Below are 17,239 nucleotides of genomic sequence, written 5' to 3' on the forward strand. Positions count from 1 at the left end.
TCAAACATTTAAATACAATCCACTAAACAAATCAACTCAACCAGACTACAATTATAAATGATTTATACACAATTATAATTTTAAATAAAAATGATAGGTTAGAATTATCTATTTACATACGAGGGAGCGTTTTTAAAGCGATTAGGAACATGTTGAGTGTTCGCTGTCAAGACTTCTTTGTTTTCTGTGTCTTGCTGGTTTATGCCAGATATATTTTCAAGTGTTAGGTACATTAAATGTGGAGGTACTTTGTCTAGTTCCATTCCAAAGAATTACGAGGTGTATTCATCACTCACCCACTTTTATATGTATATAAAAACTGTCATTATAATTCACAACGAAATTATGCAGAATCAATTCATTTCTTTTATCTCCTAGCACAGATTAAAAGCGTTCTGAAACATGGCGTCCATTTTGAGTTTGTAGCGTATGTGTCAGCGAACGATTCTGCTAGGGTTGTACATCAGTTGTCGACGGTTTCGTCTGTTGAATGAGATTATAATTTATACGAAGAAACATTACAAACCACGAAATATAGATATAAGGTGTCCGAACTATGGACGGGAGTGAGAAGGAGAACAATCTCTGTATATGAAAAGTAATAATCGAAATGTGTTACATAGGGGTGGCACCACATTAGCATCAGTGTTAAATTTAAAGGAAGCGCCAAATATGATTTACGCTATGGACAACGGAATTTGTTGTAATTTTCAGTAATCAACTGCTTGAATCAAATAGGATATCAAACTTTTTAACTCGGCATACTTAAATTGAATAATCTAACGAGTTGTCAAAATCAGCTGATCCTATTTAAAAATAGCCGCCGTGGGGTAAACAAATGTTCGTGCCGTAAGGTTGTGTGTTATTTAGACCTTATTATTTCCACTTTTATTGCGAAATGGCTTTACAAACAGTTGTTACTTGAGAAGAGCGAAATTTCCCCCGAAAATGTAGCTTTGTTGTTGTTTTTTTTCCGATTATACAGCGGTAAATATAGTCTGACAAACAAATATATCGGTAACCTGTGTAAAATAAACTGTATACACTGTATAGTACCTATTTCATTGTTAATTCTGACATTTATTGAAAAAATATATTAAATTTTATTCAACATAGTAATTATACTGTTTCATACAGAAACGATTTTATATACTGTCCTTGCTGTTCACAATATGGCCGACATAAGAAGATTGTTGAAAAATGAGAGTGTCTAGGCATTTGTAACAAACGGTAAGTTCGTAAAAAACCGGTGATTTCAGACTACTTCCGGTAAATTACTTAAAAGAAATTAAGCTCAACGGTCCATGATACCCACTTTTACTTCTATGTCAGTTTCTAATCAATTTCATGGATGACGACAAATTTTTTATGTCGAATTTTACGAAACGCCATATAAAAGATCGATTTCATGTAAACTGCATTCATTCAGACAAATTTAGCGAAATAAAATGGATTTTACAACTTTTAAGGTTTGTGGGTTTCTAAATAGTTTTATTAAATTTATTTCGTAATTGTTTTAATTTTTAGATATTAGCCGCTGTTGCTGTTTTATTGAGTATGATATTAAATATATCTGCGCACCCGGTACACACTGATAACGATCTAGAAGCTGCAGCTACTGGCGATGGTAAGTCGTTTTCTACATTCTAGTCATCAAGGACATTTATCAAATCAAATTTCGCACTTATATTTTTTATTTTTATGCTTACAAATGCTTAATCTTTCGTCGGACGTATTTAATCTATAAAATGAGTAGAATATATTTTGGTCTACCAAGTTTTTGTTCTTCACAACAGAGAGTAGACCTTCCAGCTATCTTCCTAAGAGTTAGAGATCTGCAATATATATGCAAAAGTGTCGGTAGAAAAGTGTTAATAAGGGCGGCGCCACATTACCATCAGGGTAAATTTCTTTTAGGTTATATTTACTACATTCTTCTATACAATTTTTAACAATGTTCTTATGAATAAATAATGTGAAAACAAGCCAAAACAAAGAAAATAGTATAAAACACTCGTAGCAAAAGACTATTCCTAGCAAAACTCTGGCAACGTGCTAGAATTTTGTTCATAAATAACGCAGTTTTAGTTTTATTTTTAGTGAACCATTTATTTGTCTTTTTTCGTTTCCTCACACAATTTTTATACAAATTCAGAAATACTTATGGATTGCAGTATTTTCAAATTTGCCGCCGAAGCTAAGATCGATATGGCAGCTTACGCCATTACAACGTTCACGCATGTTTACGTTAACTCTTACCTCCATATCACATTTTTCCTTCCTATCATGCGTTGTTTGCAAATTTTCTCATAGGGTGAACAAATAGTCAATAACACTCCAAAATAATCGATTTTTCTGTATATATGTAAAGGCCAGGTAAAAGAAAAAAGAAGATTAGACCAACCAATTCAAGTCTATACTTATTACGTGATACAATTATATATATAAAAATAAGTTGACTTTTTAGTGATTTTCAGTTTAGTTTAATGAAAAACGTTTTTGTTGATTAGATCTTATTCAAAATATTGAAATTTAAAGTGATAGTTTTCATCAAATTACGGTCAATTTCTTCCTTGTTTTAGTTTTCATGAAATTATGATCAATTTCTTTGTTGTTTTAGTTTTCATGAAATTACAGTCACTTTTTTGGTGTTTCAGTTTTCATGAAATTATAGTCAATTTCTTTGTTGTTTCAGTTTACGTGAAATGATATTCAAATTGTTTGTTTTAGAACATCATGGAAGAGTACAAATCAAAGTTTACAGGGGACCTACTGAATACAGTGGACACGATCATTTTGCTCCTTGGGGATACTGGGTAAAACAACCAGCTGATCACTAACAACATTTTACATTCCATAATGTTAGTTGAGGGTACAAATCGTGATTAACAGTTTATCTGGACATTTTAATTTATAATAATCAAGATATTCAGTAATTTTTTTGTATTATTATGAAAAAAAAGTAATAAATAAACTAAGTTCGTATTTTGACTGAAAATCTCCGTTTTTTAAAAAATATATATGGGTACGAAGAAGAAGATGAAAACCACCTGTCGCTCATTATGTAGAAAGTATCATGTATTAGTAGAAAGTAAGGAATAATCCATTATGCGGAAAAATAAATCAATGGAGAGAATAATCACAGTATGGCGAAATCCACTTATTTCAAACTGTGGAATTATTGACTTTTTTTCTGGCTTAGGACATACATTTACACACTGAATGGTGGACTCAAATATCCATCACATCTATTTTTCGGAACACAAATGTGGAACCTTTTAATATATCCAACCCTCGCTTAAATCGCTTCTGTTCTAAATCGGCCTTATCAGTGAACAGACCACCCTGTTCTCTTTTCAAAGTATCAACTGGACTGTACTCATCAGCAACCGCCTCTTACTCGACGCAGGTTTACCGACATTGAACATGCTCAGGTCGAATAGGAGCAATGTTTTGTTTGTAAGAATGAACCAGAACCGGATCAGCAATAAGTGCTGCTACATCGTCAGCATATCTCACTATCAACGACTCTTCGGGCAATCGTTGTCGCAATAGAATGTCGTATGCGATGTTCCAAATATTGAACCCTGAGCAGCTCCTGATGTTACTTCTATTCTATACTGTCATACCCAAGGTTTGGTTCCTAAAGTAACTGTCCAATAGATACCTTGAGGTTTGGAAAATATTTACCAACAGGTGGAGAACGTCACACCATCTTGTCGGATTGAACGCGTTTTTAACATCCTCGGTAATTAATAAAACTACCCTGAGCGAGTGGTGATTATAACTATTGGTGTACCGACCTTTCTTAAATCAATATTGTCATGAAGTCAAACCTCCCGGCGTCCTCTATTAAGAACTAATCTCGAGCTTCTATAAAAATGTTCCAGTTGTATCATACACGATGGTCGATATGACGGTGGTACTGAAGGGTCGCGCTTACACGTTTGATTAGACTTTAGAAGCATATGTATTATTCTGATGATGCCCAAGAAGATAGAAACTGCAATTTACTTATCACACAATCCTTTTAGCTGTAAACCGAAATAGAATTTTTGATTCCGTGTGAATTCTAATGAATTGGTAAGAAAGGAAATACAGTAGTAGCTGATTATATAAGGGATCTGTAATAAATTAAAAGAAATTTCAATTAAAAATATTATAATAAGTAACTATGATTGAAATAATAAAACCATTAAAACATATAGACTCGGTTATTCTAAATAAGTGCTTCACATCTGTTGCGTGGAATTTCCATTGTAAGTACTATTTTCGTCATCGCTATCTTGTCGATCTGCAAGTCTGTGAATGTTACCGTGACGTCTAACTACAGTAGAATCTCCACCACCTTTACGTTTATTCGTAAATTTACCTCTGTAAAAACAAAATCTATATAAATACTTAATCAGGTTGGAATTTCTGTAGGTTATATTCATACTGAACGCACTATTTATACCAACACACAATTACACTGTCTGACTCGCATTTCGAGTTATAGTCATCAGAGACTGAAGGTAAACAGACATCAGTCTCTGATGACTATAACTTGGTAATCGAAACGCGCGTCAGACAGTGTAATTGTGAGTGTTAGTGTAGTGGTGGTGTAAACAGTGGGTTCAGTATATATAAATCCTTGATAACAAATATTCAGTTCATTCAAATTTACTATTGAAAATTATAGTTTAAGAAACATCAATGTGGAATCTATAACCAACTTAGTTACCATCTATTAGCTAAGTTTCAATAAAACGTCGGGATAAATGATAATAAATTGTTCCATTAGATTCCCATTACACTAGAGTTTATTGGGAATGTGTGAGTGAGTATTCGCTCTTTGTAATTCATTTTTGGAGTGCCATAAATCGAGAAATTGTAGATCCAAACACTGTATACAAATGTGTTACCCTTGCTTTAAATTAGCAACAAATCAAGATAATATCCAACAGATGAAATATTGTGAAACTTGATCCAAAAACAAAACTAAAAGAATTTTTTATAAACGTATTCTCTACAATTGAGTCTAATTTTCTGTAGGTACATTGGTTTCGGAAAATAAAATTTTGTAAGTATTCAATTTCCAAAAAAGTTTGGGAATTTTAGGGGACTAAATCACATTTTCTTCTGGATTAATAGACGTTAATAAAAAAATGAAAATCGAATTATACTGATAGTTATAATATTTTTTAATAATTTTGCTATTGTTTTAAGTATGATCGAAATAAATATGTGGTTAAAAATTATTTAAATTTTCAAAATAGATTTAATGCTGCGTTGCAACCAAATGGCCTCTCATATCACCATGTTTAACCTATATCATTTAATAAGATTGACGCACAGCCATTGTCAAATCCATATGGCGTTTATGAAGTACCAGCTTTCAAAAAACTATGTATATGTCGTACAGAGACCGAAGATGGTGAACATTCTAGTCAACCAATTGAGGTGGTTGCTCTAGAAAACATCAAAAAAGTCCGCAAAATGGTGATCTAATATTTTAAATTGAAATAACAATAGATGAAACACGGATTTCACTCCGGAGTCAAAACGATTATCACCTGAGTTGACAATGAACCACATCCGAAGCGTCCAAAGGCACAACAGTCAGCTGGTAAGTTTATGGCATCAGTATTTTGGGATGCGTATGGAATATTTATCATCGACTATCTCCAACCGACTGTATCGTTTGAATGTAAAAATCAAGAAAAAACGGCCTCATAGGTCGAAGAAAAAACCACTTTTTCACCCAGACAATGCACCGATTCACATATCAATGGTTAAATTGAACGAATTGCTTCCTCATTCACCGTATAGTCCAGATTTGGCCTCCAGTGACCACTGGCAATTTTTTGATCTCAAAAAATACTCGCCGGTAAGAAATTCAGCTCAAAAGGAGAAGCAATTGCTGAAACTGAAGCCTATAAGACAAAAGACAAATCCTACAAAAAGCACGACTAGGAGAAGTTAGAGAAGCGTTGAAATGATTGTATTGCTTTTGAAGATTACACTGATGAATGAAACCGTGGTGTGTTAAATGGTTTATTTCTTTGAGGATATCTAAAACAATATGTTTATCGAGACAAATTCACAGATTCTCAATTATTTTTACTTCATCTTTTTTTTTGAAATGATAGTACGCCATCAAAACTTGTTTTCCACGATAAAAGTAACGGGCTAAAAACATACACCTATGGCATCAACTCGTCTGGTCAAAACTTGCTAAGTAAAGCTCTAATAGTTTGCTAAATTGATTTCGCTTCTTATTTTTTTTAAACATCTTACAAATAATTTTTGTCTACCACTTTACACCGACAGATTGTACTTTTGCCTATTTCACTACAACCTTTTCAGATTTATTGTCCTCTTAATATAGATTATTTTATCCAGGGTTACTCTCTGGCATAGACCTAGAATGTACTTGTTTTGTATCCTTCCCAGCCAATCTAATCCATCCATTCAATGTTATTTCAACAAACTAGCTACAGTTTTGACAGCATTTCTGTCTTTCCTTATCTTTATCCACTGTAACCTAGACTTGTACTCCATATAGCTTTAGTTATGGGCGTTACAACGCAGCAGACGAATACCAGTACACTTTAGTATAGAAATTTATTTAAAAATATCGTTAATATTTAGAAAAATAGCTTTAACCAAGTTACCTTTTGAAAAACACGTCTTTTACTTCCCTATCTTCTACAGAATATGATTTATAGAAATAGTTTTACTTTATAAAAATTTTCTTGTTTGAAATATACTAAAATCCCATGGCAATATCGATTATACCATAAATTTCACGGACCAAAATTTGGAATATATTAAAAATCAGGAAGTTCCTAGAAAAAACACCGATGAAATTGGTACCACTAATAAGACTTTCGGGTGTGAAGATAAACTGAACTATTTATATAACGAAATTGTAGATAAGATTAAAAAAACTCTAAAGAAAATGGAAAGACTGAAATTATAAATGAAAAATTATTTATATTGTTCACATATGTGCGCAGGGGTATTTGGATAGAAAGCAAATCTACATTCTCTACGATAGCCAAGCCCCGAAGGCTATTAAGTAAGAACAATTCTAAAACACTAGCTAACAGAAAAAAAGTAACTTTAATGTGGCTACCTAGCCACCAAGGCGTAGCAGGCAATGAGGAAACAATTAGCTTTGCCAAAAAAGGAGCAACGACTGCATAATTTGGAGCAGAGCCTTTTGTGACCTCATGAGATATCTCAGAAACTTCTTATAATGCTCAGAAACAACGTTAAACTGGTGGTAAGTCTTCATACAGGTCCCTGTCCCTATCTTAAGACGATATGCATGGCAAAGAACAACTGTAAATGCCGTAAGCAATAGCGACATCATAGCATATAACACTTTGCAAATCATCTACCCATTAGCGATTAGGCACCTCGAAGGAGTAGTGCTTTGGGAGAAGTCTAAGTGTTGATATTTTGGAGGCAGTAGTATGATATGCAGAATCAAGTTCAAAATACCTTCTAGGTATAGGTGCAAAGTGGTTTAAAAGCCAAAACTACTCGACCAAAAATTTACAATGCTGAACAAAATATCGCTTTCCACTGCTGGCTTCAGCATTGTAAAGCATTGTGTTCCCTATTCTAGCTTTTTTTTAATTCCTAAATAACCTTCACTAGGATAATAAAACTCAATATCAACCCCATCAAGCTAGACGGACAAACCATTGAGTGGAAAACAGAGAGGAAATATCTGGAGCTCACAATGGATATGTGGAGACACTTCGCAGGTAGGAATTGAGGTTTTAATCAAATGATCTTATTGCGGATGTATACGGCAATCGTGAGACCAATCATCACATATGGGGCATTGGTTTGCAATACTAGACTTAGTCTGAAAAATATCTCGAAGGTACAAAGACTGGCTTTCATAAGGACAGGATTCTGGGACGCAGGGACAGACAAACCCTTCTATGGTATCAGCTAAAGAGCAATAGAGAAAACATTGTAAAAGATTCAAGTAAAACCAGTTACTGGGGCAATCTACAGGGGCTTAGACAGGCAGTCCTGGGAAATTGTAACCAGAGATCTGCTGAATGAATCAGCTTAACAACTTCTATCCACATTCTCTCAAAGTGTGAGACGGTACGGAACTCCAGAGCACTAAAACTGGAAGCGTATGAAATAGACGACGAAGATATCTGGAAGCTCACATCCTAAACTAAAAAGTGGGATCAATAGATAGATTTTTGGCAGCTATAGTCATCCCACAATCTAAACTTCATAAGATAGTGAGGTTAATAAATACTGGTTTCCCACATATCACAGCAAGAAAGGGGGACACAATAAATTAATTTGGTCGTGGTGTAAATGTTACACCACACAATCCCCTTATGACATAGGTAGAACCAACCTTCATCGGTTTTAAAATTTTTTATACGGACAAGGTATAAGGAAAATTGTCCGTAGTAATATAAAAGGCATCGAAATAATTTGCATGTAATAGAAACAAAATCTTAGATCATCTCCTGATTTGTTATTGTTGTTGGTAAGGTCGTGCATCTCTTTTAAACTGTAGTAAAATTTCTTTGCTTCTTCTATGAACGGTTAACTTTGCCTTTGCAGGTATTGAATTGGGATCTGGTGAATGAATCCTGATATTCAATCTTGCAGATTCACAACCTGAGATCTTCCAACTTTGTAATAAAGTTATTTTTCACCGTTTATGAGGATTTCTTCTTGTGAATCTTATATATTACTTTGATATTGAAATAAACTGACAAATAAGATATTCTTTTGAAACCTAATGGGAGTTCTTGATAGGAAAACTTTTTGAATGAGGTTATCAGGTAATGTTCTCTGATCTTGTTTTCCTCTGTGGTCTGTAGTAATGGTTCCTACTAGACTTAATAGTTGCAATCAAAATAGAGTGAGATTTTTATACATTAGAAATTTTAAATCCAGGACTACCACATAAAACTTGTAGGATGTTTAGGTTTCGGTTTCTGAGAATCATCTTGTTACTTTTTGAGAGACTGTTACTACAACGAATTACTCCCAACCTAGATCCCTCAACAACTCATCAGTGCCATCGAATTGTGCTTGAAATAAATTCAGCCCCAGAAGAAAAAAAGTATTCATCAGGAGTATTTTTAGACATAATTCAAGCGTTTGATAAGGTATGGCAGTACGGCTTGCTATTTAAAATCAATCCGTTTTTTAACTTATTGAAATCATATTTATTGTAAAAGACTCTCATCATTCCAATCTGCAGACATACAGATGTGGGGCTGTGCCAGCAAATTGCGTATAGCCGTTAGACAAAGTACACAATCTAAGATTCTGCGAACAATTGTCGACGCTTCCTGGTATGTTTCAAACCAGATGATACACGAAGATCTTCTAATTGAAACAGTACAAGAAACAATATAATACAGAAGCCAACCATTTGTGCAAGGAAGAGACGACCAAAGACTAGAGAGGAACTGGGCATCGGAGCCAAAATTAGGTATGGAAGAGATCTCACTGTCTCATTAAGACATATGTTTTGTTTTATTTTTGTAACAAATAAAACAAAATAACCTATAAAATTGTTATTAAATAAACATTTAAAAATAAAGTTAATTATACTTGGAATTATGGATTAATGTGTGGAAATATATTATCAAGGAAAAAAAGGACTTTTCCACAAAAAATAAATCTTCACAATAACTTTTTTCAATATTCACAGCACATTTTGGCACAATATTTTTTTAACGAAATTTCCCAAATGATGGGGCAACTTTTTGGACAAATATTATAATCTTATAGAAAGTTAGAAGATTTAAAAAGTTAATAAACTTACGTTGTCTCAGCTGGCTCGTTTGGAGGGGTAATATTTCTTTCATTTTGAGTTGAATTGGATCCAAAAATGAAACTTTTGATATAACCGAACAAATTGAAAATCGGCGTTAAAAAACTCCAGAATAAAGAAGAGATAAACCCTTCTCCGGAATGAGTAGCAACAATACCGCTACCATTTATAGGTAATATCAAAATAACCGCATTAGGAACTAACTGTAAGTCTAATAAACTCGATGGGTAGTCGGTTTTAGTGAATTCTTTTCTTGGAAATGTAGTGGCTAATGTGAAATTGTTAATGCGTAAATCGGATTTAACGAACGAAACGACATATTCCAATTTATCAGAAATTTGAAATTCTTTTGTTACAGAAGAGCCTTCGGGTAGTTTGAACTGTAATCTGGTAACAGTCCCGGCGGGTTTAGGGGGAGAAGGGGTTGCTTTAGAGGGTTCTGTTACTTTAGGAGTTGGCTGAGATTTGGACAATCTTTCAGCACGGTCTTGTGCTATTTGAGCTAAAACACGTTCCCTAGCTAACTGATTTTCACGTTTTTCTTTATCTCTATCTTCAATTAGTTGTTTCAATTCTTGATCCTCTTGCCATTTTTTCAATTGTTGAACGTTTTGTCCCATTTTACGTCGTTCCAACTCCTTTAAACGCTCATTCTGCAAATTAATAAAAAAATATTACATTGTTAATTTTTTATGGAAAAATGTGATGGGTTTGACGATTGAAATGACACATAAAAATTAGGGTCTGTTCGCATGACAAGTCGCCAAAGCAAAATGAAGTCCCAGATAAAATAAACTTATATTTATATACATATCATGAATATTGTATTTTTTGAAAATAGACTTTTTTGTTGTATTTGACTAAGTGTAGTAAACATGGCTTTATTTCAAAAATTTCCATAGCAACCTAAGGTGGTGACTGAATTATTTTCTTGTATTTTCATGCCATTATCAAAGTTAAATTAATCGAATAAAGTCATCAAGTATTGAAAATTAATTATTCACCTATATAAATTGAAAATTTAGCAAATTGTGCAGTTGTTGAGTTGCCAAAAAAATTGGTATCATAAGAAAAATATTAAGAGGATTGCACACAAAAATGTACATGTTTGTGCTACCAATACCCCCAATTATCATTTTCAGAGACTGAAGGTAAACTAAAACTAATTAAGTCGACCTTCCTATATTTACTAAATTTTCCAATCCAACCACTTCAGCAGGAAATTCCACGTTCGTTCCCTAATTAATAAACTATGGATTCGACTCAATACTTCCAAATGTATCTAGCAATCATAGCTAATTTCGTAAATACCACTAATCTTCAAATCTAGTACTTTATCTCTAGGAATACCCAAAAATTGTTTTGAGGTATTATTGGGAACTACCAGATCAGTTTTTTCTTGGTTTTGGTTATGATTAGGGCAAAAAGTAGTTTCGCAAAGAGATTTCTCAAACCTAATCAACTGATCTCAATAAAAATCCTTTCCTTGTTTGTGTATTTAAATGTTAAGTGGAAAATTAATCATATTATGTAACAGAAAATGGAGAGTACACCTAGGTGTACCTGCATGTAGTGGTGTTTTTCCTAAATATATCAAATTCTAACCTGTTTTTTAACTGTATTTTTAACTACTGAGGTATCTAAATATGATAAATGTTTCCATTTCATAAGTAAATTTTATAGATGGCCATTTTGATTATTGTTGTAAGATGAGACCTTCTACATTTGTTTTTTTTTAATATAAAATATAACGAAAATGTCGCCCACATACCTTTACCATATATACCATATCCCATACCCCAAGAAAATATTGAAACTCTTGGCTAATCTGCCTGACTAATGAATAATTCAGCCATAAATAGTGATAGCAATTGCCCATAGATTTTCTTTCATGTTATTTTTGAAATTAAATTTTGTATTGAAAATAGTTTTAATCCATTAATTGTTGAATCAGTTTAAAAATTATATCAAAGTTCAGTATATACTCAAGTTATTCCAAGGTCTACTGGGCGGTACGCTAAGAAATAATGAACTTACACCTAAGGCCATTACAATTTAGCCTTCACTAATAAAAATTAGTTCCAGCCTCTGAAGACGATAAATTGGTTATCAAAACGTACATCAAATAGTGTAGTAAATAATTTCTTTTGTATAAATCACCAATGGTTCCAGAAATTCAAACTTCCAAATTTGATGGAGTTATATACATATTTCATTGTTAATTAAAAAAAATTGACATAAGAGGATGGTCCCAAAAGTACCTGGCCCAACAAAGAAAACATTTTGGAAAAAAATATATTTATTTTTCAACATAATCTCCTTTTAGCTCCATACACTTTTCTAAGCGATGTTCAATTAGTTCAACACCCTTTTTATAATAAACATCGTCAAGCTCCTCAAAATAGCCATTAACTGTCGACATCATCTCTTCATTGTTGGAAAGTCTTTAACCACTGAACCATTTTTTCAAGTCTGGAAACGTCAAATAATCCATGGAGGCTAAATCTGGCGAACAGGGTAGCAATTCAAACTTTAATTCATTAATTTTGGCATGATGCATTGTCTTGATGAAACAACACTTTTTTATTAACCAAATGCGGTGGTTTTTGCTTGATGTATTCGCTGAAATGTTGCAATAAATTCGCATAATACTCGCCGTTCATAGTTTTCCCTTTATCAAGATAGTCAATGAAAATTATCCCACCCACATCTTAAAAAACCGACGCAATGACCTTGCCTGCATACGGAATGGTCTTTGCCTTCTTTAGAGTCGGTTCTCAGTGAAAAATATTTGTATTCTAAAATTTGAATAAAAATAGGTACAAGTGGAGCTGTGGAAATCAAACATTTACAAATAAACAAAACATGTTTGATATTTTATCTTTAACTTCCAAGCAATAACATATAAAACTAATATATCTGTAATCATGCGCCATTATTGGGAGCCTAGAGAAATTTTATTAGGGGATTTGAAAAAGAGTAATATATCAAACAATTTTCGAGAAATTAGAAACATTTCACATATTTAAAAAGAAATTTAAGAACAAAATTAATAAAGCAAAAAAATTGGAAATATAACATAGGCAGGAAAGTAATTTGGGCATTAACTGTGAAAGGAAAATAAAAGAGTATTATAAAGGTATAAACCTGAGCATTAATATATGAATAGAAGAAAAGCATTACCTGAATAGAAAAGAAAAAAGGAAGAGTAGTGAAACAACAGCAAGTAGAATTAAATTAAAAGTAGATGCCAATTCACCTGAAATTACATGCATTATTCTCAATGAATAGAATAGACATCAGAAGACATCAATTGACATGAAGTGACAATCAAACTCAATAGGCTTCAATGGATTGATAATCGAAAATATTCGACAACAATAGACACCAATAATTAGTGTTATGGTCAGCTTTGGTTTTGTTTTTTCTTCCAACTATTAGGTAAACTATATTTTGACAAATTATTTGAGAGAAAATGATTAGAAAAACTTTTTTATTCATGTGTGGGAGTCTGCCACTACCCGCCCCACCCACGGAGTCGCAGCTGACTGCCATAGGTATTCATAATATAAATACCTAATTCATTTCACAAATTTTCAGTTGGGCGGGATTTGGTCATGAAAATCTGTCACTTGTTCCTGGAATATCATTCATAAAGCTCTATATTAACAACAAGCTGTGTGTTACAACAAAAAAATGCATATAATTGGCAAAATATACTGTTGATATAAATTATACTAACAAGACACAGAATACATGATAATACTGATTTTAAAATTTAATTTACCTCTTGTTCTTCCTTTTCTTTTTGTTGTCGTTTAGATTCAATCAATTCCTTTGCTCTATCCATTTTTTCTTGAACTGATAATTCTTCATTAGTAGTACTAGAATTAACTTCTTTCTTTTCTTCCATGTCTTCTGTTGAAGAAATGTTGATTTCACTTGGACAACTTGTATCAGCTTCATTTGAAGAGTCTTTAACAACGTGTGAAAATTCTTTTACTTCATCAGGTTTCTTATTTTCAAATTCAGCTTCATCAGAATTTTTCTCTTCAACTTCAACTGGTTTTTCTTGGTGTGAAGGGTTTTCTATTGCTTTTTCTTGGTTTGAAGCCTTTTCTATTGAATTTTCTTGGTTTAAAGCCTTTTCTACTAATTTTTCTTGACCTAATCCATCTTTATCACTGACTATTCTACAGACACCATTTTCACATTTCATTGAAGAACTGCTGTTAGACTTTTCTTGATTAATAAAATCATCTGATGCTAAAATTATAATAAAGGTCTGTGCAACTAAAAATTTGTTTATGAAAATGAGATGTAATTCTCTTCTATTATTCGTGTTTTTTGAAATGAGAAGGAAAACAAATAATTCTGTGTTAAATGATTACCTGAAGTTGACTGTGAAGATAGTTGGGTAATATTTGCTCTGGACAGGATGTCATTGATCCTAGAAGAAATATCGTCCAAATTAGTACTTCCAGTTATAATATCCAACGGAACACCACTTTTTCCAATGAAATATACAGAAGGAACACTTGGTTCTTTATCTAAGTCCATAATAAGGAAAAGTGTTATTATTAAATCGGATTACCAGCAAATATTACACTATTATATTTATTTGTTGTTGTTGAAACTAAGCCTATCCTAACAAATACTGCCAAAAAAGTATGAAAAGGATACAAATTTCACCGAATTGTTGATGAGAAGTTGAGCCAGCTTTTACTTTAATACATACAAAATGATCTTGTTCCAGTTTTTGTCCAAATTCCCCATTATCAATTAAATTAGTAATTTTTTCAGAATTTTCATCGGAACCTGTAGTAAAAAAGGATCATTAGTATTATCAAGAAAAAATATATATATATGATATACCTTCAATATAAACGACAAAAATTGCTCCTTTGGATTTTGAATAGCTGACTGCTTCAGATATGTCACCGTTATACCACTTCATTTTATTTCTTTATTAAACAATTATTAGAAACCTATAATATCTTTAACAATTAAAATACTTAACACATCGCAATATTACAAACGTAAAATAATATAAAATTGTGACACAATTGTCACTGTCAGAAAATATAAATATATCACGTGATCAATATGTACTATTATTAGGTTTGTTCTTGGTAGAATTAGTTCAGGAAGTGTACACTGAAGCGCTCTTTGTACAGATCAAGCGCTAGTGTCGCTGTTCTTAGTAGCAGTGCAGAGAACTAGCTCACCCAGTTCACTGAACTGTTTGCACTGGGTCTAGAGTCAGCTAAGCCAGTGCAGTGCAATAAGTGTAATTTGGAAACGGTGGCACTTCATTTGTATATAAAATATCAAAAAGTACTAAATCATTTTTCATTATAGTTAATACTACAAGGTCTGAATCACATCAAAAAACCACAAATACAACAATCAACAAATGCTCCATCCATTGCCCTCTGCACTATATCGTTCTTTGTAACCGATCGAACTAATTCTAAACACTCACGAACTGTCTTGCACTGCTCCAGTTAAGTACAGTTTCAGTGCAGCTACCAAGAGCAAACCTTGAAACTTTAGTCTTGGAACACGAAATTTTAGTTTTAGTGTTTTTCGGATAGTATGATCGTAGCTCTTTAGATAGATGACACATCAGCTGATTGCGAATCCTAACCTAGAATGAAATTTTTATATAGAGTTAGATAGAGAGAGCGAGATATGGGAGTGTGTTCAAGTGGCACACGCAAAAGTGGTTGGCCTGTGGCGAGAGAGAACGAACATCAAATCATTCTATGAACATTTTGAACAAAGATATAATCAAAAATAATACACAATTCAATAAAAAAATAAACTTCATTACATAGGCTTATAACAAAATTTTATTAGAAAATGTCTACTAAAAAGTGCTGAGAAAGCTGAAAACTGGACACCAAAACAGTGTTTACATCGCCACAGAACTTTACTTAACTCAGGCAACCGAGAACAAAAAAAGAAGAACACATCTAGAGACACCTACAGGTCTGTCTCTTGAACTATGTATTTGATTTGACCTTGGCAAACCTAGACGGGATATCTATGACCGGAAACACACTTGGCGGTTTTTTTCGATCGGTTTTTTTGCCGTCGACGCTATAGCAAAATTGTAGCACTACGCACTGGGCAGTAAAATATCCGTCACAACCAAGCTACCTCCGCCAGTCGATCACTGACCACAATACTGCAAGTGTCTATTGTCGTTATCTTGTTGTGCTGTGTATTAACAGGAACAAAAAAACTCGCATTATTGTTATTTCGTCGTCGATTAAAGAGGAAGCGAAAATAATAGATTTATTTGGGTGCATCCGATTGATCAAAAGAGAGCGCAGATGTGGAAATCAATTTTAAGTGGTTCACATAATCTATCGGAAGAGGTATGACTACCAGGAACAGAAAGCCCAAAATTACTTTATTTCTTTGTTGCTGAAGCTGCACTTGGCTCACATAAATATTTGTTGAGACCATACCCACGCAACTACAGACTGTGTAGAGTAAAAAAGGTACATAGAATGCACTTTCGAAATGTACAACCTGATTTTGCTACAGATATTGTCAAGGCCTATATTGTCTTCATAAATATGTTAGAGCTAAAGATGGGTAAGTAGTTGAGGATACTACAGGACTTTAAGTTATCCAAATACCGTGCAATATAAAAGGAGATTTGAAAGCCAACAACGTGAAGAACATTCTCTGCAAGTACTTCATGTCAGTGTTTGAAGATTTGGTAGATGTCAAAGAACTGAATGGTCCAGCTCCGTGAAACCAGAAAGCATAAGCATTAGCCATACACATGATTGGCTTTTAGTTTTTTTTTAGTTACTTTTTTCAATTGTTAAACGAAGCATTAATTTCTTGTATTCACCTCTGTCCATAAACTAAAATGATTAAATAAATTTAAGGTCAATTCACTAGTATTAAAATTATTTATACCTACCAAAGTCATTCTTCCATGTTATGGAAATCCTTTAGCAGTTCCAGACAAACTTTATGCCACGGTTTCCTTGAGGCATTCTAATCTTTGAAAACCTCCAATGTTTTGTTCCACAGTAAAGGCCTTGGTCGAACAAAATGAATCTACTAATCTAGACAGTTTTTGGAACGGTTTTTGGTAGTGTTTACATGATGTTTTACGCGCTAATTCTGGCTATGCACGGTTCTTGCTTTCAACCAAGTATCGAAAAGAGCTTATCAGAAACGGTTAACAAACGATACCTAAGTCGGTTGGAACACAAAACAGTAACTGCTCGGTTGGGATACGTAATCTCTATTGCGCAGAATCGTCACTATACCAAGGACGTTTTTTTGAATCGTACAAAATCAGACGAATGTAGTGGCAGCGGGCGTTAAAAAATCCGAACGTGTACGTCGCCATAAGATTCCACACGCCACTATTGGTACGGCGTC

The 17,239-nt window shown here is 33.3% G+C and overlaps 1 protein-coding gene across 1 annotated transcript; it reads right to left on the bottom strand.

The window, feature by feature from the left end:
- Window positions 1-4,109: 4,109 nt before the first annotated feature.
- LOC130444835 (UBX domain-containing protein 4) lies at window positions 4,110-14,963 on the bottom strand. The gene is made up of 6 exons (XM_056780104.1): window positions 14,699-14,963; window positions 14,507-14,641; window positions 14,215-14,373; window positions 13,611-14,089; window positions 9,815-10,476; window positions 4,110-4,374 (listed from the first exon to the last, which is right to left on the bottom strand). The coding sequence occupies exons 1-6, from the start codon at window positions 14,778-14,780 to the stop codon at window positions 4,233-4,235; spliced, it is 1,659 nt and encodes a 552-aa protein (XP_056636082.1). The 5' UTR covers window positions 14,781-14,963; the 3' UTR covers window positions 4,110-4,232.
- Between the last annotated feature and the right edge of the window lie 2,276 nt (window positions 14,964-17,239).

The sequence above is a fragment of the Diorhabda sublineata genome, chromosome 6, assembly GCF_026230105.1.
Source record: "Diorhabda sublineata isolate icDioSubl1.1 chromosome 6, icDioSubl1.1, whole genome shotgun sequence".
In the NCBI taxonomy this organism is placed as follows: domain Eukaryota; kingdom Metazoa; phylum Arthropoda; class Insecta; order Coleoptera; family Chrysomelidae; genus Diorhabda; species Diorhabda sublineata.

What these genes read in the sequence shown, in the direction of transcription:
- LOC130444835 (XM_056780104.1), bottom strand. Translation starts at nt 14,780, where the DNA reads ATGAAGTGGTATAACGGTGACATATCTGAAGCAGTCAGCTATTCAAAA. An exon ending in AAGAAAAGGAAGAACAAGAG is followed by an intron (nt 10,477 to 13,610) that starts GTAAATTAAATT and finishes ATTAATTTGCAG; the next exon opens with AATGAGCGTTTAAAGGAGTT. An exon ending in AACGAGCCAGCTGAGACAAC is followed by an intron (nt 4,375 to 9,814) that starts GTAAGTTTATTA and finishes TTGTTTTTACAG; the next exon opens with AGGTAAATTTACGAATAAAC.